This window comes from Episyrphus balteatus, chromosome 1 (genome assembly GCF_945859705.1).
Source record: "Episyrphus balteatus chromosome 1, idEpiBalt1.1, whole genome shotgun sequence".
NCBI lineage: Eukaryota > Metazoa > Arthropoda > Insecta > Diptera > Syrphidae > Episyrphus > Episyrphus balteatus.
Window position 1 is genome coordinate 50,138,804 of NC_079134.1, and position 25,678 is coordinate 50,164,481.

General features: G+C 32.5%; 1 protein-coding gene, 1 long non-coding RNA gene and 1 pseudogene across 4 annotated transcripts in view; 1 reads left to right on the forward strand and 2 right to left on the reverse strand.

Moving 5' to 3' along the window:
• The first annotated feature begins 230 nt into the window (after window positions 1–230).
• LOC129905506 (cytoplasmic dynein 1 intermediate chain-like) lies at window positions 231–1,877 on the forward strand (annotated as a pseudogene).
• Window positions 1,878–2,201: 324 nt separating this feature from the next.
• LOC129905507 (uncharacterized) lies at window positions 2,202–3,675 on the reverse strand. Its single transcript, XR_008770612.1, has 4 exons — window positions 3,397–3,675; window positions 3,245–3,315; window positions 2,643–3,192; window positions 2,202–2,558 (listed from the first exon to the last, which is right to left on the reverse strand). It is a non-coding gene; the product is annotated as an uncharacterized LOC129905507 (long non-coding RNA).
• An 8,548-nt stretch (window positions 3,676–12,223) lies between these two features.
• LOC129917385 (fez family zinc finger protein erm) overlaps window positions 12,224–25,678 on the reverse strand; it is a 65,801-nt gene continuing 52,346 nt past the window's right edge. For 2 of the 3 annotated variants that reach the window (XM_055997687.1, XM_055997688.1), the window contains exon 2: window positions 12,224–14,546. In XM_055997687.1, the coding sequence (XP_055853662.1) occupies window positions 12,882–14,534 (1,653 nt within the window). In that variant the 5' untranslated portion in view covers window positions 14,535–14,546 and the 3' untranslated portion in view covers window positions 12,224–12,881. Of the gene's footprint in view, window positions 14,547–19,342; window positions 19,796–25,678 lie in introns of those variants that run through there. The other variant, XM_055997686.1, reaches the window with a different exon arrangement.

Sequence of the window (25,678 nt, forward strand, 5' to 3'; positions counted from 1 at the left end):
CTCAAAAACGGATAACGATTTTGCATTGAAAAAAAAAAATGTAATGCTGCGAATTGAAATAAGAAAAATATTTTTTGGACCGTTATTAACGGTACCTACTTAATGTAAACGACACAACCGATTTTAATGAAAATTTTGACATAAGGTGTGTTTTTTTGTTTATCTATATAGATTTTGTGCAAAAAAACGACATCGAGATTTTTGGAATCCGTGTTAAAGTTTGGCAGCACTGAACATTAACTTTGACAACTGTCTGTCAAAAAGTTTGCTTTTGCTTTTTTATTTAAAAAATTAAAATTTAATAAAACAAAGCTCTAAACAAAATGAGAGAAAAAAAAAACAAACAAAAAAAATCGTAGAATTGTTCCTGTTTTACCTATGCTTACTTATGATGCCCAAGGAGATGACGAACAGAGATCGCTGCCACACATCGACAATGGTTTCCATTCCAAACTACCACCAGGAATTCTACCACATGGTTTGCCCACTATGAAGGAAGTTGCATCAGCCATAACACCACTTGAATACAAAAAAGAACCTGAAGAGAAAAATAAAGTAAGTGAATTTTTTCTCTCCTCTCTTTACATTAATTTAACATTTGTGCTTTCACTTAAGGAACTATCGGAAGAACAAAAACAGATGATCATCTTGTCGGCGGACTTTCAAAGGTTTGTTTTACCCGCTGGACGTGTCATCGAAAGGGCTCTATCTGAGAATGTCGACATCTACACCGAATACATTGGAGGTGGTGATAGGAGTCAAACGATGAGAGGACACATGCTAGGTTGTCATTGAATCGAGATTTCCACGAAGACCGATGGTCTAAGAATCGATGCATCACTTCAATGGATTGGTCAACACATTTTCCTGAACTGGTTGTTGTTTCATATCACAATAATGAGGTTTGCATTTGTATTTTTTTCTACGATTCTATCTAAAACCCACTAACTTTTTTAAGGAGAGTCACAATGAACCAGATGGTGTTGTAATGGTCTGGAACACAAAATATAAAAAACAAACACCCGAAGATATATTCCATTGTCAAAGTGCCGTTATGTCAACATGCTTTGCTAAATTCAATCAAAACCTTATACTCGGTGGAACGTATTCCGGTCATATTGTATTATGGAATAATCGAGTGGAAAAGCGCACACCCATCCAGAGGACCAGAGGACACCTCTAAGTGCAACTGCACATACGCATCCAGTGTATTGTTTGCAAATGGTTGGCACACAGAATGCAGACAATGTGTTATCGATCTCAGCCGATGGCAAGCTTTGCTCATGGAGTTTGGATATGTTGTCGATGCCGCAAGATACACTGGAATTGCAGCCACGGCAATCGAACCCAATTGCTATCAGTTGCATGTCCTTTCCATCGAATGAGATTAACAATCTGGTTATGGGTAGTGAAGATGGCAATGTTTATTATGGTAAAAGTTTGTTGTGATTTTCCATTTGCTTATAAATAAATTGTTGTTTCTACTCAAGCTTATCGACATGGAATACGTTCGGGTGTGTCTGAAGTCTATGAGAAACATTTGGGTCCAGTGACGGGAATATCAACTCATCCAAATCAATCTACAACAGATTTTGATGATTTGTTTCTTACATCGTTCATTGATTGGACAATTAAGTTATGGAGTCTTAAGGTGAAATTTAATATCTACTATAACGACCAATATGTATTACATTTTTTGTATTTACTTGTAGGACACTAAACCATTATATTCATTTGAAGAAAATTCAAATTATGTTATGGTCTCCAATTCATCCCGCCTTGTTCGCTTCTGTCGACGGCAGTGGTCGCCTTGATTTATGGAATACCGAAGTGCCCTCGGCATCGGTGATTGTTTTTTTTTTTTTTTTTTTGTGTATGTATGATAATGAAAATTAGTAAAAGAGTATTTACTGAGTAGGTACCTACTTATGAAAAAAAAAAACATGAAACAAAAATGGTAAATGTTAAATAAATATATAGGTAAATTTAGTCAAAAGCTGAGTAATTCTTTCTTTGAGTATGTTATTTATTTCTAAAAACTAATACAAAGTTATGTGTTGAATTTTTTATGGAAACATTTTGTAAGTCTGATGTTGCAGTTCCGAGATTATGCAGTGAGGCGCGCACAAATTTGTTCAATTAATTTTCATATCGGATTGGAAACTTGTCAGATAAATCTTAATGAGAAAAAGCAAAACGGATTACGTTTTAATTTTGCAATTTGCAATTTAATAATTAAATAACTTATTTCTAAGATACATTTAAAATTTTGATGGCACAAAGGGGGTCTGACGTTAAATAATAATGACAAAGTTATAAAATATAAACAAATATAATACATGGATAAACTTAGTTTAAAAAGTCTGCTGTACTCGAGTTGTTCAGACCCGGATGTCCAGTTGTAGGGTTGGTTAAGTTGGGTTGGGAATCCATGTGTTTTGCCTTAATTCCTCCCTCTGCATAACTGTTTAGGAGGGGAAAGCAATTGCGAAGAAGATTCATGCAGATTTTCTCGGGATCTCGATTAGGGCTTTAGACCCATTTGTAGAAGACATGTCCTACAGAAACAAAACGACATCAATGCAGGCAGAGTACATAAGGAATATATCGAACCAAAAAAGGAGAATCAATAAAAATATTACCTGCAACCAATTGGGGAGCTAAATGATGCTCTGAAACAATTACCACTTTCACATGCCATTTGTTTCCACACTTCACTTATCATGCACATGTCGTCCAAGTTTGAACGCAGTGAAGCGATCTCTTATAAAATGGTTTTTCATCAACGGGAGCTGAAGGATTTTTGGGTGTCGAATGAGCTGCATAATGCAATGTTAGGATTGTCTTGCTTGTTGCTGTCTGCTGTTTGGGATGAAAAGTGTTTCCTGGGGGAATATTTTTCGGGAGGTATGTTTGTATTTGCTTTTCTTCGCAGCGCACATACATGACGTGTATCATTTTAAAAATGTAAGAGACTGTTTTTGTGGTGGGCATTCTAATGAGGCAATTTATTAACAACAAGAGCTTTGTTATCATTTATTCATGTTGATCGTCTAAGAATAGACGTTTTCGCAAACGAGCGGGCATTCCAAGAACATTTTACATTACATTTTGACTGTGAGGGTTGAAGGTACCGACACGATTAAGACCCAAGCGCACAGTACACAGAATTCTTCTTTTGTGAAATAATTCCTAGAAAAAAAAGATAAATACGCTAGCTCATTGCAAGAATAAATTGATTTACTTTCCATCTCCTTTTCCGGTTTTTCTCTTTAATTTTGGGGAAGATATCGCACTCATGCAAACACGTGAATCCTAAAATTATTAAATTAAAAAAAAAAACCAAAGTTTATCGCACAATTTTCATCTTTTTCCAAAAAATATGCTTATACTTACATTGATTTGTGTTGTTTGTTATTCCTAATTGAATTCAATTTTAAATATTAAATTTTTTTTTGTCATATATCTGTCAACTGCAGCTGTCGTTTATTGGAATCTGACATTTAATAAGTGTAATGTACCTTGGCAGTACTGTTTTCTATCGAGAGAAAGTAAAATCTGGATAATTATCTGGATTTTTCAAAAATCTATACAGATAAAGTTTTTGTTGTAATTAACACGTAAATTGTTTTCATTTCAAAAATCTCGATGTCGTTTTTTTGCACAAAATCTATATAGATAAACAAAAAAACACACCTATAGAAAGGTTTATACTGAAATTAATGTCGTTTTCGATTGGACGTCCAGAAGCGTCCGGAAGCATTCAGAAGCCTTCTGAAACCATTTTATTGGCATAAAAATGACAGCTAGAACGATTCTGAGAAGAGAAATTCTCTTCTCGATTTCAAATCAGAATCCACTCAAAAAGTACTAATACATAAATATTCAAATGCCAAAAAAAAACTCAATCAGTGTGTTTATTTTTTTAATTCAAGAATTAATTGTTTTCAGAAATTGAAATTCATTAATAAATAGAAATGAATGCATTAAAGCGATGGAATAATTTATTACCATCATCTCCTTCGTCGTCGTCCTCATAATTATAGTTTTACAACTTTAATACCATGTCATTAGTTTGCCAGAAAAAAAAATTAATTCAAATTTTTGACATTTAAAATTTTACACAAACGCAAAATAACAGAATTGAGTGGAAGCGTTTCCAAGCGTTTTATTGGATTTCAGAACGAGTGAATCCTCGAGTGAAACCAATCGAAAACGACATAAGAAAACTTAAAAAAAATATTTTTTTTTGAAATTTTTTTTTTAAAGTTATTTAATGAATTTTATGTGTCAATCTTTAAATACGAGAGAAATTCGCAATTTAAATTAAAAAATGTTTGGGGGTGCCAACCATTGTACCATGGGGTTTTCCAACGGAAATAGTACACATATACACATATTTTTACACTGATTTTAACATGCACTACAAATTTGACAGTTTTGCAAACTTCAAACGAAATTATTATTTAAGGAAAAAGATAATGGAAGAGAATTCGTTGTTTTTATTAACAAATAATAAATAATCTACCTACAGTAAAAAAAAGATATTTTTCTTGTTTTTTTGAAAATATTATTGTCTTATTTTTTGGAAAATTGAATTTGGATTTGGTCGTTTGGATTTAAAATTTTGTCCGCATACAACGCCACATAATTTGTTTTCATTTAGAAACATATAATTTCCGTATAGGTGTAGAAAAAACTTTATTTGATTGTTTGGTTGCCATACAAAAACTAAAATTTTTTGGTAGATGGTCTGCCTGACAATAATGTTTTGAGAATAAATGTTTGAGAAATTTTCGTTCCTGTGGGGCCCCCCTGAGAATGGGGGCCCTGGGCACGGGCCCCGTGTGCCCTTATGGTAAAGACGGCATTGATCGTCATCATAAATGGAATCATTCAAAACATTGATGTTTTCAACAAAATCTTTAAAATAAATTATTTGTATGCTGTTAATATTTTCAAAATTGTAATAAGCGGCTGCAAAATAAGAATAAAATTCTATACTCCACTTAATTGCAACGCATTATGGTTTTCGAGTTAAGCGGAGTCTGCTTTTTTGTAATGGATTATATTTATTGCTTACTAGCAGGGATTGTTTCAGAACATTGTTGGCATTAGAGAGTTCATAACTCGTGGTTTCGGGAGCCATTATGTTATAGAAACACATTTGCTTCAAGTTTTTGTGAAGTCGAAATGAAGAGGGGTTTTTTTTCATAAGAACCTTTATTATTTCTTACATCGGAAATTTTATTTTCCAAGCAATTAGTATTCATATGCGATGTGTCGAGATACTGTTGCACATCACTTTTAATGTGATCCCACAATTGTACCTACTATGCCATTCAATGTTTGAAAAACAATCAAAATAGTAAACAGGTCCAGGTTTCTGTCGTTTCTACAAGTTTACCCATTCGATTGGTTCCTTTATATTTCTTAATACCTATAGATAAGATAAGATTCTTTATTTTTGTATTATTAAAATTTTTGCAATATTGTTTGCTTAAGAATAAGGACAAGACAATTATGCTGTCTGTATGAGAATTGCCTCCATCTGGGTATCAGAAACAGCACGAACTGTTTAACTGTTTAAGTTGTCAAACAGCTTGTTAAGTTTAAAAAAGAAGTTGCCCGTGTTCCATGCAATAATTTTTTTCTTCATCATTTAATGTGTTTGCAGTGGAAGCAGCAAAAATCGCTGATATCACATGATGGCTAAAAACGTTGCGTTGCTAACCTCACATTAATTTTGTTGAAAATTGTCGGGTTTTATAAGCGCTTATGCATAGACTTTATCTTATCTTAAGTTTTTCGACTTAAAATGAACTCAGGAATCCATGGTTTTCGTTTGGGGCGGTGACTGTGGGACACCCTGTATACATACCTGTTTCCAAGATTTATTCAGTCCTCGGAACATGAGAAGAAGGCAATGGTTGGCAAAGTAAAACAAAGTAAATCCTTAAACCCGTAAACCGTGTCCTCTCTTTCATTATATTTTAGTTCCAACTTTTTAGACATAACGTCATAAGCCAAAACACACTTTGTATGGCTAGTTGGTTCATCATTTAGTTTTCTTTTCAGCATTTCAATTACGCTTCTAGAAACTCCAGTTTCAAATGGGAGCTTATCGTACGACCGATTTATTGTTCTCACCGCGATGATGGGAGTGCAAAGCACAAGGGGCGGAATGGTGTACATACTCGGATTTTTGGCTAGATATTATTGGTGATTACTGATTACTTTGAAGAAAGGTATTGATTTATTAGTTTAAAAGGTCGATTGGTTTCTTTTTTCTTGCTCTTTATCATAATTTAACTTATTGCCAGATCGTTAAATTATTTGTGAGATAGTGCTTTTCATGGGAAAGGGACGCAACAAACAATTATATTCGCAGTTCCAGCCAGAAATAGACGAGAGTTTCACTCAATGTACCTAGTATGATAGTCTCGACATTGAGATCATAATAGCGCCGAATAAATGAAGAAAACAAATTATTCAAAATATTAATTTCAACAGTGTTACCAGGACCGGCTATTTATAGCCAAACCGGCTCCTTCAAATTTTCTCCGGCTCCTTCAAATTCTGATTTCCGATTTATCAATATTTGGCTTCTTAAGTTTTCAATTTGGCGATTTTTGGCTCCTTCAAAATTAAAAACTTTTATAATAAAAGAACTTGATTATTATGATCACACTTCACGCCTTAAAAGTCTTCGAAGTAGAACTAAACTTCTTCGAAGTAGAATCTGACATCTTGCTGAAAAGCGCAATTGTGCATGTACTTACTTCCATTTTCATTCATATGTATATGAGGCGTTCAGAACTATAAGCGGTCAAGTTCACTTCTCTTTAGGTTGGATGTTTTAAGGTCTTAAAAATTAAGGGTTTCGTTTTATGTCAAATAAAATAAAAGAAAGACATTTTGGAGATATAGAGCTATCGATCTGTGAAACATTTATTTCAAAAGTTCCTTTAGCTTCTGAGAAAAAGCTTCTTAAGTTCAGAATAATGTACAAATTTCAAATGGACTTCACCCATTATTATTCTGCCTCATATTTTGTTTCCACTTTTCCACCATGTATATTTGTTTTGTTATTTATTACTAAAATAAAAATTAAAGAATCTGACTTGAAGTCTGATAAATTTAATACAGAGTAGGTATTATTTCTTTTTTATTTTTTCAAATCTTTTGTTTATGTTATCATATATCTAAGTTAATTTGGAGTCGGAAAAAATTATGAAAAAAAAAAAAAAAAAAAAAATGGTACAAAATACATTACCTATTATGAGTTTTTATAAACAATTTTTGAAATTGGCGATTTTTGGCTCCAAGACTTCTAAAATTCGGCTCCTTGCCTCTAAAATTCTCTGGCAACACTGTTTTCAAGTCCAATAAGGAATAAGGTAATAAGAAGAAAAAATGTTACTTGGTCGTTGCCGCTATAGTCCAGTGCATTTATGATGTTTATATATGGACGACCCAGCAGTTTGTACCACCCCCAAATTTTTTTTGCTCATTCAATAGAGCATTGACTGAATACACTGGTCAACAAGGTTTTTGCCACAACAACCAAAATATACTTTTCTAGTAGTTTTTGATGTGCTGAACTCGAATCTGAAGTCAGAAAATTGTTATTGGCGTCCGTTTTTTAAATATTACCGTTAGAAAATGTCAAAAAACGTCATTTTGGCTGCTTTCGAGGTTATGTTTTTATGTGGGGTAATACATTATGAATAAATTTGTAACGGTGGCTATAAGAACTGATTTTATTCTTTCAAAAAATGTTTAAATCTTTCCGATATCTCTTTTACTGCCCGAGATATTTAAAATTTAAATAGCGGTCTCTGAATCAGAAACAACACTGGCCAACCAAATTAAACTTTTTTTGCCACAAGAACCAAAATATACTTTTCTGAAGGTTGCTGAGCTCGAATCCGCAATCAGAAAGCCTTAGTTCTTGAAATATTACCGTTATAAAATGCAAAATAAAGGTTTTTTTATAACGGTTATATTTCAAGAACGGAGGCTAATAGAATTTTTCTGATTGCGGATTCGAGCTCAACAACCCAAAAACCTTCAGAAAAGTATATTTTGGTTCTTGTGGCAAAAATTCTGTGACCAGTGACTTAATCTTTAAATTAAGTTTAGTTTGTCTTTGGCTTATTTACTGAAACTTAAGATATCTCGAGCAATAAAAGATATATCGGGAAAATTTAAACAGTTTTTGAAAGTAGAATATCAGTTCTTATAATAACCGTTACAAATTTGTTTATAATGAATTACCCCACATAAAAACAGAACCTCGAAAACAGCCAAAATGACGTTTTTTAGCATTTTATAACGGTAATATTTCAAAAACGGAGGCCAACCAAATTTTTCTGACTTCAGATTCGGATTCAGCACCCCAAAAAATACTAGAAAAGTATATTTTGCTTCTTGTGGCAAAAAAAAGTCAAATTTTGTTGACCAGTGATATCATTAGTCATTACCCTGATTTTTCGCACTCGCGAAATTCACCTTTCGGCCGCCATCTTGGATTTTAGCTTTTGTTGAATATCTCGATTTCTATTTATCCTACATAAAAGTTGTGTATGTAAGAAACGTAGGCAATTAAATTTCGCGTCTTTTATGTTAAGAACACTTTTTCGATATTCTGAATTTAAAAAAGTTACAAGCCAAAAAAGTAAAAAAAAAACGAAAAAAAATGACAATTTTAAAGTTTTGAGGACTTTTTATCAAAATAATGAAAAAATGTTCCGAAAAAAGATTATTCACCTTAAAATTTTCTACAACTCTGCTATACAATTTTTTTTCTATCTCTATAAATACAAAAGTTATTAATACTTTTTTTTTTGTTAAAAATGCTCTTTTTTGTTTGTGTTTTTTATCTTTACTTTTTTCTTAAATTTTTTTTTATCAAATCTTGAATTTTAAATGTTTAGTGAGTATTTTATAGCTTTATGTTACAAGAGAAAATTCAGGACCTGCAATTCTTTTATATTTAAGTCTCTTCATTTCGTAAAAAATGGGTATTTTTTAACAAAAAACCAGTCCAGGTTTTTTTCCAAACCAACAGAATATTAAATACCGAAAAATCATTTTCTGTTGCACATTTATGATTGAAAACTTTGCACAAAGTTTGACAGCTTTTGGCTGGACACGAAATAAATTAGACGCTTGTTAGTTTTTTAATATTGAGAACCAAAATATGAAGGTACATAACCGTCGTAAATTGTAGGTATTTGTCGTGTTAAATTACTTTTTGATACAAATATCTTTTCAAAATTATGTGTACTATGCTGTGTAGAAGCGATTTTTTTACTGTTTAACTTATAAAAAAGTTATAAGTAAATTTTTGAAAGATTAGCTTGTGGGGTGCATTCGCCGTTAGTTTTTGGGTAGGTTTTGCTTTGGCAAATGCACCCCATGGGGTACATTTGCCAGAAGCGAGCTTCCTCAAAAGAGGATGGATGATATTTAGGTAACTGGCAATCCCTCCCCACCCCCGTGGCAAAGCCTCCCACCTGGGGAGGCTTTGCCACATCATCATCATCATCATCATTTTTTTGAATAAATTATTAAAAATAGAAATAATTAATATTAGGCTATTGATTATGTCGAAAAAAACAGGGTAATAAGGAACTAAGACGTTCACGGGTTTTTATTGCAGGAATCGTTCAATGGGTTATAAAAGAAGATAAAACCGCGGAGTGCTATTAAATGAGAGGGTGGAAACTGAAGATAGGGGTGCAAAAGCCCCCTTTTTGGTTTTTTCAATATACCTCGTAAACCAAGCAAAATTTTGATATATTGTCTATACAACTTTTTGTAGAGAATTAAATTTCCAATTGGAATAATGTTTTTTAAAAATTGAAAAAAAATTTCCATACCAAAATAGTCGAAACAATCATAAAAAAAATATCAAAAAAATCGATTTTTTGAGTTTTTTTGCTTTTTTAGTTGTACATTTTTTTTGGGTTGAGATAGACATAAACATTGCTCCAAAGAAAAAAAGAAGATTAAATAATTTCCTTCAAAATGCTGTACTCACTAAATTTTTTCATTGAAAATTGACCGAAGTATGGCCATTTTAATATATCTTTTTTCGCATTTTTAGTTTTACTTAAGTAAAACAGAAACATTTGAGGGGAAAGTACATTACTTAAGCACCAAGAACTGATAATGAGACTTTGTAGAGGGGTTAAATACAATCATTGTTTACTATGGGAGGGAGGGTCAATGTCCCCCCGTTTTGGAGGGAGGGGCAATTTTCTAAAAAAATACTTAAAATTAAAAAAAATTATTAAAAAACAACGGCAACACTTACAGTTTTGATTGATACTTTTTTCAAAAGCTAGAATTATAATCTTAATATTAATTTTAAAATTAAGTTATTTTAATCAATTCTTTTTGAAATAAACGAGTGATTCCGATAAAGAAAGTATTTTGTCTATTTTTCAATTTTCTCAAAAAGTAGAAGGCATAGGAACATTATGATTTTCATGATTTGATAAGAAATCAATTAAGGCAGTTTACTTTGTCGTATTGAAGTCCACAGTCTTTGTGAAAATTGTACTCAATGTGCTTTTTAAACATTTTTTTTACAAGTTTTGACTTTGAAATCGGGTATTTCAAAAAGAATTGATTAAAATAACTTCATTTTAAAATTAATATTAAGATTATAATTCTAGCTTTTGAAAAAAGTATCAATCAAAACTGTAAGTGTTGCCGTTGTTTTTTAATAATTTTTTTTAATTTTAAGTATTTTTTTTAGAAAATTGCCCCTCCCTCCAAAACTGGGGGACATTGACCCTCCCTCCAATAGTAAACAATGATTGTATTTAACCCCTCTACAAAATCTTATTATCAGTTCTTGGTGCTTAAGTAATCGTACTTTCCCCTCAAATGTTTCTGTTTTACTTAAGTAAAACTAAAAATACGAAAAAAAGATAGATTAAAATGGCCATACTTCGGTCAATTTTCAATGAAAAAATTTAGTGAGTACAGCATTTTGAAGGAAATTTAATCTTATTTTTTTTCTTTAGAACAATGTTTATGTCTATCTCAACCCAAAAAAAATGTACAACTAAAAAAGCAAAAAAACTCAAAAAATCGATTTTTTTGATATTTTTTTTATGATTGTTTCGACTATTTTGGTATGGAAATTTTTTTTTCAATTTTTAAAAAACATTATTCCAATTGGAAATTTAATTCTCTACAAAAAGTTGTATAGACAATATATCAAAATTTTGCTTGGTTTACGAGGTATATTGAAAAAACCAAAAAGGGGGCTTTTGCACCCCTATCTTCAGTTTCCACCCTCTCATTTAATAGCACTCCGCGGTTTTATCTTCTTTTATAACCCATTGAACGATTCCTGCAATAAAAACTCGTGAACGTCTTAGTTCCTTTCTAAACTACATAATCAATAGCCTATATATCAAGATGAAAAAAATATTTAAGTGAAGATAATAAAGTCAATAATAATATCAGATATAAAAAAATTAAAAGAAACGTAAAAACTTTGCGTTAAGTCAATTTTCCTAAATCCTGGCAAATCCTCCCCCTTCTACCCTACTTATTGGAAATGGTTAGATCAAAAAGCGTAGAGCGCATATTATATTTGTTGCGTGTACTTTTAAGAGGTTTGAACAAAGCGCTCGCCGCTCGACGATTTTTCCTCTAACCATTTCCAACAAGTCAATTAAAATTAAAGTTTTCAGTTTTTAAAACTACATATTTTTTCAATAAATATCATTCAACCTAGCTTACCTTCATAATTCAAATTTAAACTGATGAAAGAATTCGTTTAAATATTGGAATGTCCATTGTTTAAGCTAAACAAATGAATAAAAACTACCAATGGTATTTATTTTTTTATGAGAATAATATTTTTATTCATTTTACGCTTAACATCTAATCCATAGATACTCATATGTATATATATATTATAATATAACTATACATTTTGACCGTGTATACATATATAAATTCTTTTTTGTTTTTTTTTTCTTTTTCTATTTCTAAATTCATTTCCTTCGTTCCAGTAGACATTTTATATTATTAACACACAATAATTATTATATTAATACTAATTTATAATAATTTTTCGACTATATGAATTACAATTATTTATACATGTTATGTTTTTTTTTTTTAATTTTTTCATTAACAAATAAATCTACAGGAAACGTATGTTTTCTGCATATATAATTCTTAATGATATACTTCATCCCAACGCGGTGGATGTCGAAAATTAAGTTTACTACCTACATTTAGTACACCAACGCAATTTTTATGTAAATGCTTTTTTTAACTATTTTTTTTTTTTATTTTATGTTAAATTGTTTTTTTCTGAAACATTCTTTTTTTAACGAGAAAAAGTATGCAATGTTTTTCTTCAAACAAATTTATTTTTACATTTTCGTGGGTTTTTTTTTGCTTTTTAATAATTTTTCAATACATTTATTGCACATTATTATATAATTTTCTTGTTTTATGTTTATAAGATCACATCATTTTTTTTAGAAATATTTATAAAGAGAGAGAGAGAGGATATAAAGAAAGAGAGAGTGCAGTCACAGTTAGTACAAGGTAGAGGGACATTTTTGATTGTGATAAGTTTTTGTGTTTTATAATGTTTCCGTGGATCACAAAAAAGCTGATCCCGATTCAATCCCATCGCGAACAATCACACAGGTGGTGGTGGGGCAGAGGCAAGTCATCTGAGCTCATTAAATTGATACAATAGTTGCCTCTCTTATCATTGCTTGAGGCTCATTGTGGCGAACTGACCTCAGCAGGTTCTTTTTGCTGGTTACTCGAAGTCAATCGATTAGAATGCTCTTTGTCGCCGATGCTAACGTATCCGCATAGTACCTGTGTCAAAAAACCTTTGCTATGAACGGCACCTGATCCATTCGCTGACCGCCATTACTCCCGTTCGGTCCACCAGCGCCACTCGTGGCCAAGTGTATAAACGAACTTGAGTACTCTGCGGCACGCAGTGGTGAAATGCCATTGTGGTGAAGACTAGATACAGCTGTGGCATGCCACGCACTTGCTGCAGCTGCAGCGGCATTACTATGGTCTCCTAGTGGCGGTGGGGTTGTTACATTGATAGGTGGAGAGCCTGCATCAGATGATCGACTGACAGACGACGGCGAATGCATTTGATGGCTGTGGTGGGAATGATTTTGATTGTGGTGATTTCGTCCAGATGATCCAGTTCCAATTTCGTGCAACTTCCGCATGTGCTTCTTCAAATCGAAATTTCGACAGAAACCCTTGGCGCAAATCTTGCAAGTGTAGGGTTTCTTATCGTTGTGGGTGTGCATGTGGAATGTAAGATTGTAGACTTGGTGGAATGCCTTATTGCAGATGTTACACTTGTAAGCCTTCTCCCCACTGTGCGTCAACTTGTGATTCTTGTAGTTACCTTTCTGGTGGAATCCCTTGCCGCAATACTCACAAACAAATGGCTTATATCCCGCATGAATTCGAGTATGGGTATTCAGTGTTGAAGATCGATTGAAAGCCTTGCCACAAGTTTGACATTTGTGTGGTTTTTCCGCAGTATGAATTATCTTATGACGGCACAAAGTTGACGCCTGTCTAAACCCTTTTCCACAGATCTTGCATACAAATGGGCGAGCTCCAGTGTGAACAGGCATATGGCGGGTAAGATTATAATGAGCATTGAAGACCTTTCCACATTCTAGACATGAAAATGTCTTCTGTTTGTTCGTCGACGAAGAACCTCCTGGACTGGTTGCCTCCATTGATGGAGAAACTGACCTCGTTGAAGAAGCTTTTGAATGTTCGCTTGGGGATTTACCTCCCGACGGTGGACTTGAGTGAATTATCTTCTCTTGGTGGTGATGACTATGAGCTGATGGATTATGGTGATGGGTGGAATGATGACTAGAACTTAGATTTCTTCTCAGATTCTGACTATGCAAACTACTCAATGATGCAGTGAAACTACTCAAATGCAATGTACTCGGAGCGCCACCTGTCGAAGCTAGAAGTGCCGTAGCGCTATGCTGTTGCGTTAAGGCGGCATATTGAGCTGCTGCAGCAGCACACATCAACTGCCCCGGGTAGTAGAGAAGTGGGTATTGATTTAGCAATTCCTGATGTCGGCTACTGACAAACTGCTGTACTGCTGAACTTGCCGTCGGTACGTATTTCTTGAACGCCGAATCATAGTTAACAAACTCACCACCGCCACCATCGGTATCTGATGAGGAGTTGGTTCTATCTTCGGACTGATGAGCTGGCGGTGGTGGTGGTGCTTGAGTATGAACTTCGGCAATGGGACTCCTGCTTCGGTCACATTGAGTCTTATCATCGGGTTCCATGATTTTCGCAATGGAAAACTTCAACGGACACGAACGTTGGTTGACTGGTCGAATTGACTCCATTAGAGTTTCAGAATTGATTGTTACGGCTCTTTGACTGGCAGCTGATTCCATGGTTGGGCTTTTGGATGGTGGCATCATGGCTACAACACCGGATGGACTACACGGCTGCATTCCACGTGGACTCTAGAAATAGAAGAAATTTAAAATTAGTTATTTTGCATATTAAGGTATTTAAAAACTATATTATTTAACACTAAAGGAAGAAAATTGTAAGAAAAATATGATCCTGCTGTTAACATTAAGTCTCAAAAACTTCAAACCCCCCTCAAATATTCCAATGATTAAAAATAAAAAAGTTTTCAAAACACTCTCAATGGGTATCGCAATCCTTTGATACTCTTAACTAGATATCCTGCTGTAATATTTCCACAATTCCCCATTCAACAATCATCGACAAGGAGAAATAAAATCCAGTCAAGTGTAATTAATTAACCACAGCGCAAAACTCAGTGATCTTTTTGATCAGCATCCGTATCACAATGACATACGCCCTGCCATGCGGTCAACGCCCATTTCAATCAAACAACATCATGTCAAACATTCTTCAATGAACACATTTCAATAAACAAAAAATAAAAAAAAATTATTCACTGCATGTCATTACCGTCGTCGTTCCCCAAAAAAATAAATGAAAACGATTCCTTTCTTATCCTCACGCTCACGATTCCGTGCGGTTTTTTATTTTATGTGTTGTATATCCACAGAATGCTTTAAATCCTTTCTCTTCCGATTTATATTTATTGTTTTATGCAAAACCAAAGTTTTCATTTTTTCGCTTTTATGTTTGGCAATCATAATTCACACTTAATTCGGGCAACTCAAGACCCTTTTCATTTTTAATTCGAGCAGATTGGTACGGCCCACTGCCTGACATGCAGCGAACGTGTTACCGTTGTGTGTTGTCTTGAATCCTTGAAAAGTAAGTAATAACAAATAATAATTGGACGTTTTGATACCAGTTCGTTGAGTAATTACAATAAACATGAAAATTATCATAAAAACAAAACATTAAAAAATTCACATTACATTCACATCCTTACACATACAATGCTTGTTGTACTATATGTAAAAAAAGGATGAATATTACGAGTATAACAAAAAACAGAAGTCCTGTGAACATTGAACAAAATTTGACAAAAAATTGATGGGGAAACTCTTGTATGGTGATGTTTTCATTTTACCACACATCGACATATGCAATGAATGACGGGTATCCTTTTGGAAAATTATAATAATTTTAAAACGGTCCTTAGGGATATATACTATACAATATATTTTTGTTTTTAAATGTCTTACGTTAAGACTTGCGCCAGTAAGTAAACATTCGTTTTCTTCTGCCTTTCAAGTTAAATCAAATGCAATTCATTTATTGTTTTCACTTCGTCTGATTGTGTTCGAATTGAGGTTTGATTTTCTATGGTAAGGAAACGAATTTTAGCGTATTCTTTTAATTGAGTTAGTTTTCCATTTCAGTGGAGTTTGTGTGATTTGCAATATGGAAAGGATTAAAAAGATGATGAGGTTTTTTTTTATTACAATAGGTATCCGTTTTGAAAAAGGATTTTCAGTTTGCACCATCTTATGTTATTTTGAAACCTAAAATCAGAAAATTAACAAAGTTTTGTAATGACTTCGTCCTCTCCAATTGCTGCGGCATGAAAATGCCGCGAAAAGTAACTCTGAGTTGACTGCTGAATTCAGCTGTAAAAAAGGACCAAAAAAGAGACACGTTTGGAGACACAACAAATTTACATTTCTTATCATATTTAAATTTTTGAATAAGGACGTGAGTATACAATTTTTTTTGTGGAAGTTTTCAAAGAATGGACTATTGACCATTCAATACATTTGGCGTGAATCGAAAATTGTATAAGAAAGAAATAAAAATGACAGTTTTATGAAGAAAACAGTTTGAATTACTAACTAATGTGAAATTCATTACAAAGACTAAATATTTATGCAAAACTTAGCTGATTGGAAAGATAAAGGTATGCACACATAAAAATCCTTGAAGCAAAACACTGGCCTTAGATTTAGCAATACATACCTACAGTTTTATAAATATACCTATTGATACCGCCCAAATTTTTGCTAATTAAATAAAACTTTCTCCAGCGATACCTTATAACAAAACAATAAACACTACAAATATCAAGTTTTCAGAGAAAATATTGCGGCCATATAGACACATGCTAACTTTAATGGCGGTAACTTTAAGGATTAACGTTAGTTTAAAAAATGCATTGGTTTGCCAGTTTAACTTCCAACAGTTTCTCTGGGGTAAACTAGAATTGCAAAACACAAAAATTGAATACCTTTTCAAAAATACCAATCATTGTATAAAAATAACTGTGGGTTATTATTGGGTCAGGTTTGTTAAAAATTGAAAGGTATCTAGAAAACTAGCCGATAAGAAATTAAGTTTTTTGTATATTAATCAGCGAAAAAAAAAAACTCTAATACTTCTAACCTTCAAGTTGACTAGTGTAAGAAATGTAGGTATGTAAGCAAAGCATACCTACAATTGAATCCTCCAGCGAATTAATCAAATAACTCGGCTTCTGTATTAAAAAAAATTCTTAGTTAAAAATTAAATAAATCACATCAGTCAAGCTTTTCAGATGCATAGATTCATTTTTAACAAACGAAAAGAAACATACGTTGCAGTTGCAGAAATGAAAACAGATTTTTGTTATTCATTATGTCAAGTTTTAGACGCTTATTAGACGTTTTTGCAAAAATTGTCTTACATTTATTATGATAAAAAATCAGAAATCATTACAATAAACATTATCTAAAAAATATTTCGTTTTACATTGTGATATAAAAACTAAATTACAATTATGTACATATGGTTAAAACGTCATCTTCAGGAACATCATCCCGGGAATGATTTAGGTCTCTGAATAAAAATAATGAAGTTTTACCGACGTAATTCTGCCTGATTTAAAAGTATTAAATTTCTGAACGTAAATACATTGAGTTTGATATAAATTTTTCTGGAATAAATAAATTCAAGTATTTTGGCAGTGGCGGCAGAAAACACCAGATTTCAAATACATTTTATAAAAAGTTTGGGTCCCTAAAGATACTATAGGGTCATATTTACTATAGAAGCGCCAACTCAAATATCAAGTGACTTAATTTTTAATTTTTCTGTATAACCATAATACTATATCACAGTTCATGCATTATGCCTGCTGCCTACCACAAATTGAGGTAGCCCAAACAGACAGCCTAGTTTGGTGGGACCAACTAAAATAGGCGCTGCCGTCCGTCGCCGTCGGAAAGCGAAATTCTATCAGCAACTGGCAAAGATAATCATGTTGCTATTGCGTATCAAGCTGGGGCAGAATGGCGAAATTTGTACACATGTTAAACTTTTAGCACACTTGGTAGCTGCGTCGCGACGCTCTGCAAAGTAGATATCCAATAATGCAATTCATCTTAACACTCTGAGACTCGAGCATAATTCACATAAAAATGTGTTAAATCATGCCGATAGGGCTTCATGGTAGTCTTCAAAATGCGTAGCATTAAACTGACAAAAAACAATTCCTTCCTTCGAAACTTTTCCATTCATAAATTATTTAAGAATGCATAAGGCTTTCGTTATTGACTTTCAAGAACGAAGAAAACTCGAACAAAAATAATATTTAGTGTTTGGTTTTTTCATTTTCAAAACCAAAAAACCTAGGCTTGCAAATTTTATGTTATCCCCAAAACCCAATAGCAAATTGAAATAATGTTAAATTGTTTTAGTACAAACTTTAAACAACACAAGAAAGATTTTATTTGTTTATTCTTCTTCTATTTTGTCGGTTTTTCATGTTATTAAATCGATCAAAAGTTTTAAAAAATCAAATGTTGCAAAAATGTAATAGTGTTCTGTAATAGACTCGCTTATTGTTTCATATTTTGTTGGCTAATCGAAATCTGATTATAAATAAGAATGTATAAGAAACTTTTCTTAAACCCAAATTAAATATTTGAACAAGTTCAATTGAATAGCGATGGAGGACCATTGCTATGGGTCTATTCGTATTTTAAAACGTTGTCCGCAAAGAAGAAGTTATTTCAGTCTAAACAAAGTTAATAGAATGGTCTCATGGAACTAATTTACTTTTTTGTTGGTCTCTTGATGTTTAAGTCAGTATTTTAAATATCGACGGTATAGATGATCGATTGTTAACTTATGTTTTCTACGAGAACATTAAAATATAAAACAGACACCTTATGTGTAATTTTTACATACTTTGCCGCCAATATTTCGATGAATACTGAGAAAAACCGTCAATTTTTAAGGCATCAAAAATGTTTGTTTTCAACATTTATTTTGAATCAATCAAACAGTGTTAGAATTTATTTATCCAAAGTCTCAAAACTCTAACAAACTGATCATTTCATCTTTAAATCACGGGCAAATTGACACAAATTCTTAAATTTAAAGTGTCAGTATACCTATGTACATTCACAAATCGATGTTTTATGGCTTAAGTAGATTGTGTTAGAAGCTGTAGGTATTAAATCCCGGCGGCAAAAATGGAATAGTAAATATAAATTCTTAAAACATTTAAGAAACTTATCCATTTTAAATAAATTTGTTTGAGCTTTTAAGGAATAGGTATCACGTTAATTTGTTTAAATGACACATTTCCATTATTAAATAAAAGATTTGATTAAATTTGAATTTCCAATTGGAACTAATGAAACACTATAAACGGGTATTTTTATTATCACTTCCGCCGGATACCTAATTCGAAAAGAATTAACTTGAAAAGTTTTTCAAAGCTAAGTTTAACTTGGCAACCTTATGTAAATGTTGAATGCTAAACACATTTTGTAACTCACAGAAAAATATCGGATAAAATAATAAAAATAAGAAGTAATACAATAAAAGCATAAAAAAAGGTACGTACAAAGTAAACCATATTTCAAACTGGCGGACTTGTTTAAATCCAATCCTTTCTCCACTTGTTTGCTAACGAACGTCTTTTTTTCAAGTTTCCAAATGGTATAAGGTAAGTAAAGGTATCACACTCAAAACTTATTTTAATGAACAAAAAGAAAATAAACAAACAAGAAATTCACTGTACAAATGTTTATATTTTTTTTTTCAATTCGTATAATGTATTCGTAGTAGATATTATTATCCTTTAAAAGAAAACAAATAATTCACACGGCACAGATAAGATACAAAAAGAAAAAAACAACACAGAATCAACATGAACCGCGCTCTGTCATTCGTTGTTTACTCGAACAGATCCCGATGTGAAATGCTTTAAAATCGGTGATGTATCCTTACAAAATATAGGAAGAGGAACAACCATCACGAATCACGATGATGACGTTTACGTTCATTCTAGGTAGATATACCAACCTACACGTAACGTAGAGAAAAACCGTAAAACATTATCGGGATTAAAACTACCCTCAATCACAGCACTCTATTTGCCCAGGGGGCGCTTACTTAGGGGTAGAATACAAGAGAAGAGCACTACATTTTGCTGTTGTTGTTGTTGTTATTTCTTTTTTGTACATTTGTGTGTTGTAGATATATTTTTTTTTACTTGCTAATGTCCTTTTTAAGGATTCATCGTGAAACGTCATTTCAAGGGAGCTCCACAAAAGCAACCTGAGCAGAGCATTGAGCAATGGGTACACAAAATGTCGAATTTGTGTAGTTGTGAGTTTAGTACCCGCCCCTAATATTTATGTACACACTTTATTAAGGGTGCATAATGTGGTAGGTTTATTTTAAGGGATGAAACACCGCACTTAAAGGAATTTGCCTCTTCTTTTTTTGGCTTTTGCATGTCAAGGCATGAGAATGGTAGAAAAAAATTTATATTCATGATGATGATGATGTGGATCATGAATGGGATGACGATTTTCGGAGGATGATAGCAACAGCAAGGAATAAAAAAAAAAGAATACCTACCTATCTATCTACCTACAACGAACCTACAACGAAAAGGCTGCTTGTGCTCGTGTACATTATGTGTTATGTACTTAGGCAATATAAAAGGATCTGGACAAAGTTTTGTCCTTTTTTCGCTTTCTACTCTTCTACTCGTTGGCGGTTTCAAGTGGTTTGGGTGAAAGAATTTTCGGTGAGGGTGGGTTTTTTTTGGACCGGGATAGTATACTTTACCCAATACGAAGTTTGTCCTTTTTTGAAATACAAAAAAGAAAAGGACTCTCATTAGTGATAGTGAGTATTTACTTGAATGTTTACATTATTTCTCCTTGGGTTTTTCTTCGCTGATGGTCGAAAGTGACCAAAGATGGAAATTCGCTTTTTCTCTGCCTTTTCGAGAGAAAATAGATATTTTGTGTTCGAGTTTGTGAACATTTCTTTTTTAATTTGTAACTAAGAATTAAAATGACCTAATTTAGAAAAAAGTATTACATAAGAAGTAAGTTCCTAGGTACCTATTTAAATTGTTCCTATACCTACCAAGTTATAGAACCTACCTCACCTATAAATCAAATTAAAAATAGATACCTTCATACGTGCAAAGATACCTTATATATTTTCTTGGACAAATTGGTACTTGTTGTTATTAAGATAAAGATAATGTTTTAGGCTTAAAAAAACCATTATCAAGCTCCTAGAATTGGGCACCTATTGTGATTTTTATTTATTGAGGCAAAGTTAGAGGTCCTAGTGTCCACTGAGGATTCTAAAGATAGCAATTTAAACTTTTGTTAAAAGTTCCAAACTCCGAAGAATGACCCACCTTTTATAATTTTATTGAAGCTTTTACGGCCAAAAAGTAAAACAAAAATGTTATTTTTTTCCTTCTAAAACAACTTTCACGATTCTTACTAAAATAAAATGCAAGACTGGGTCGCAAGGACTTTTTTGTTGGTTTACTTCTAGATTAGGTATAGGTAGAGCCGACATTTAGACCAAAAATTTTGTTAAATACAAGTTTTTTGTATTGACTTTTTTGAGAAAAAATAAAAATGCAGTTTTATTGCAATTGCTTTGATTATTACGTATGCAAAGTTTAATCAAAATCATTAGAACCGTTTTTGAGAAAATTGCAATAACTTATTAATAATTAATTAATTAAGTACAGGAAGAGCCGACATGAGTGATGATTTAAAAAAAAAACGGAAATACCATATTTCCATGATAGGTACGCATTTATTCAGAAAAACTAAAAACGGTAGTTATTTTAGTTTTTCTTACAGCATTACATCTGTTAAATTTAATCAAAATCGTAAAATCCGTTTTCGAGAAAAATGCAATAACTCGAAAATTTTGTATAGGAGGGATACGTTCTAAGCGAGATATTAAAAAACCAAAAAAAAAAAACAAAACCTTGGAAATTACGTTTACGCTGTAACTACTTGTACAGATGGACGCACCGACATGCGACACGACGTGACGCACAGACCGACGGACGCCATGACAAAAATCACTTTTTTGGACTTCTCTATCATTGTATTGTTAGTTTTGATTAAAACCTCAACATTTGTGTTTACACAAAACTAATACTTGCCCTACTGACCAAGTAAAAACGTGTATACTGTCACAAATAGGGTACTACTTTTGCATTAAAAAAAAACGTACCTGACCTAGAACCGTTTTCTTGATTTCTGACTTTCTCGTAAGCTATTTAAGCGATTTCCACAAAAATCTAGATGTTTCCACAATCCACAGAACATTTTGGCTGGTTATGGAAACTACTAGTTCCAAAAAATCACAGTGTACTTAACACTTTTGAGAGACATGGAATGGACATGAAGCTTAACTTAAATACGGCTTTAAGTCGTTTGTTATGTCTAAATAAAGAAGTTTCGGAAGTCTATAGAGTTCAATGAAGTATTTCCGGTTGTCTGTAATTTCAAATGCATTCTATTTTCAGCTTTTCTCAAAGAAATTATATCAGTCATTACTTTATCTTGAAAATAATTAAGCAATGATTTGCAATGATTTAATACGGCACCTATTTTTAATAAGACAAAACACAAAATAAAAAATAAAAAAAATTTCTGAATGTATCATTTAGCATTTTTCAGTGGAAATGGAAATGATATTATTTTTATCATCACAGAGATATGACCCTCAGTACCTTATGACCTTAAGTACCCGTCATAGTGTTTTTTTTCCTTAGCATATAAGAAAATACACGATTTTTACATTCAGGCTTAAGGTCCTCTGAATGCGAAATAGATGAATCAACTGTTACAGCAGATAAGGTGGCTGACAGTTAAGGCGAATTCCAATTTTGAGTTTATTTTTAATTACGTAATTCTTGAAATTTGCCGTTGTTAGTTATAATTCCAAGAGAACTTCTTTTTTAATCAATATTTCTTGCGCACCAGTGTCACGGTTCTGTAAAAAAATATGGGTAAATTTATGTAGTACCTAACCTACTTAAACGTATATTGTTCAACAAAAAACTTTTATTAAAAATTCTTAATCGGAGTTAAATTTTAATTTTATTTTGTATACTAAAGTTGTGGTGTAAATACTTGAAATTTAATATTTGGACAGATATGCTTGAGAAACTTGCGTTTCTTTTTAAAAACAATATTACACATTTCCGATAAAGAATTATGGTAGGAGCCCACTGACCATAATGACCGCTTACTCCACATTACCCGAATTTAGGTACTCTATATAAATAAATTCGTCTACCATTCTAAGCATTCAAAAACCCCGCCATTACTCACAAAATATGTCACAATTTCCTACAAAATGTATTGAAATTTGGAGTCTCATTGATTTAAAACATTAAGTTTCTATTGGTCCTAGAGATCACCAGCACATAAATTTATGTACCTCCTGCATAAAGTAAACCAATAAAGAAATTAAGTTCTTGTCACCTCTTATAAATGCACCCATATAAGCGCGGATGGATATTGTATATGTAGACATGCATATCAATATTTAATCTCTAAATCCTAAGCGGATTTCGCCCACATCTCTTAAATCGCATCTCTGTTCAATAAAAATCAGCAGCAGCAGCATGCATGTGCAATTTCTCATTGGATTCTATTCAAGCAGATTATCCTAATTATCCTAGTTACACAATTTTCCCAGACGAGATTACATCGCATTCGAATAATTTTAACTACATATCTGTGGGTGTATCCACAACAATCAACTTCAGTGGTCAAAAATGAGAAATCCTACAACGAATTTCTATCTTTTTCTATACAAAAGATACATCTGCGAGATTTGCAAAATATAGATTTGTCGGTTTTTGTCAAATATATATATCCGATTTGTGACCGGAACAATTGTAATATGTTTTAAATTCTGTTTCTTTTATTTTGTAGACCGCATTGAAGAGTCTATATACGTATATAGAATGTAATCCTTCAATCAGGACATTAAACGATGATAATTTCTGTCTAAAACTGGGATGATGGACATTATGGATATTTTCTCTTATGAATGTTACAAATATTCTCATAAAAATACAAATATTTCTTTCTCTCTTTTCGAGGTTGACAATGAAAGTTCATTCAAGAATAAACAACATGATTTTGCTTTTGTGTTTGACCGCTTGCTTACTATTATACGTAGAGCATCAAGAAACAACAAAAAAAGAAAGGAGAAAAGTTCAAAAGGTTTAGAGGATTACCGCTTACCGACACAGATTAGGAGATGTTCTAGGTCGGCCGATATACCTTCTGTGTATAACTATAAACAGGGGCATGTGTGTTATACACTAAATAATAGTGATATACATATACATGCGTAAGTACATAATTTCCTTTTCTTATAAGGACTTTTATAAGTTGAGATACTTTTTTTTTGTTTAGTGATTTTTTTTCCGATCTGCTTACCGAATATAAACAGATCCGCCTAGCGACTTACTCCTATACCCAGAGCTGTATAATACCTGCAAATTGTTTCATTAAAAGGTTAAGGCTAAAGTAACACTCCAAGAATCTGTTTTTATCATTTTTTACTATACAAATCCTACAAGTATCTATCAGTATCATTCAGTCATAGTGGAGGTGAATTTCACCATGCCATAGTTTTTGTGTTGTTTTAAACAACTAAAACTACATCATTTCATGCTTTTAGCACAAAAATATGCTTTTCGAAGTAAAACGCAAAACGCAAATATTAACCGCCTTTCGCAAAGTCACAAAATGAATAAGTCTCGCCGAATCGCAAAGTATATAGTTTTAATAGTGTCTTTTAAAGGTTTTGCATTCCATTTCTGAGCGAAACAAAAAGTTTCAACTTTCAGGTCTTTTCTTTGCAAGGATAAAATAAAATTTATTGCACATTAGTAAAAAATCGATTGCGAATTAGTTTCAAACCAGTTGCAGTCGATCGCAAATGAATCAATATTGCATGGTAACACAGTTTTCAGCTGGATAAAGAGTTTCAAGTCGCTATATCAAAGGGAACTAAGTAAAACGCAGATATTAAACGAATTTCGCAAAATCACAAAATGACAGGACTCACCATATTGCAAAGTAGATAATTTTTTAAAGATTTTAAGGTTTTGCATTCCACTTCTGAGCAAAACGAAAGCTTTAAAGTGTCAATAATTTGCAATAAATACAAATTTATTGCAAATTAGTAAAAATCGATTGCGAATTGGTTTCAAACCAGTTGCAATCGATTGCAAACCGGATAGTATTGCATAGTTACATAGTTTTGAGTGGGATATAAAGTTTCAAGTCGCTAACTTATGGGGAACTAAATCTAAAATTGATTGTAAATCAGTGAAATTGCATTTTTCAATCAATTAATACTGCACTTTTGAACTTTAATGTTTGTAGTAGCTCACCGGAGGTTGATTTAAACTGAAATTTTAAGCACACATACTGTTTGCAGAAATTCATATGTTTTCTATCGAAAGGACCCAGGATCCAGGTATAAATATTCTCTACAAGTGTCATGCAGTTCAGTATGAATGAAATGTTTTGAAACACAGATATAGGCACTCGTTAAACATCACAACAATGTACCATGCTACGATACGAGTATCCTATGCACAAAGAAAATGTGTAGCGTAGGAGAGAGAATGTGAATTATTGTAAACTTCTTTGGATCATAAACTAAAATAATTGAGGTATTGCCATAATTTGGTAAATAAGCTGGAAAATTACTGCCTGCCTCTGTGTTCTCTATACTGAATGATAATAGCCCTTTTCAACTTCATACAGAAGCGCTTTACTCTTGTATCTCATTGTGCTAAATGTATGTTCCGAAAATAACCAATTTTGTAAGGGACATCCAACCAGCATCGGCATTTCTTTTTGCGCAC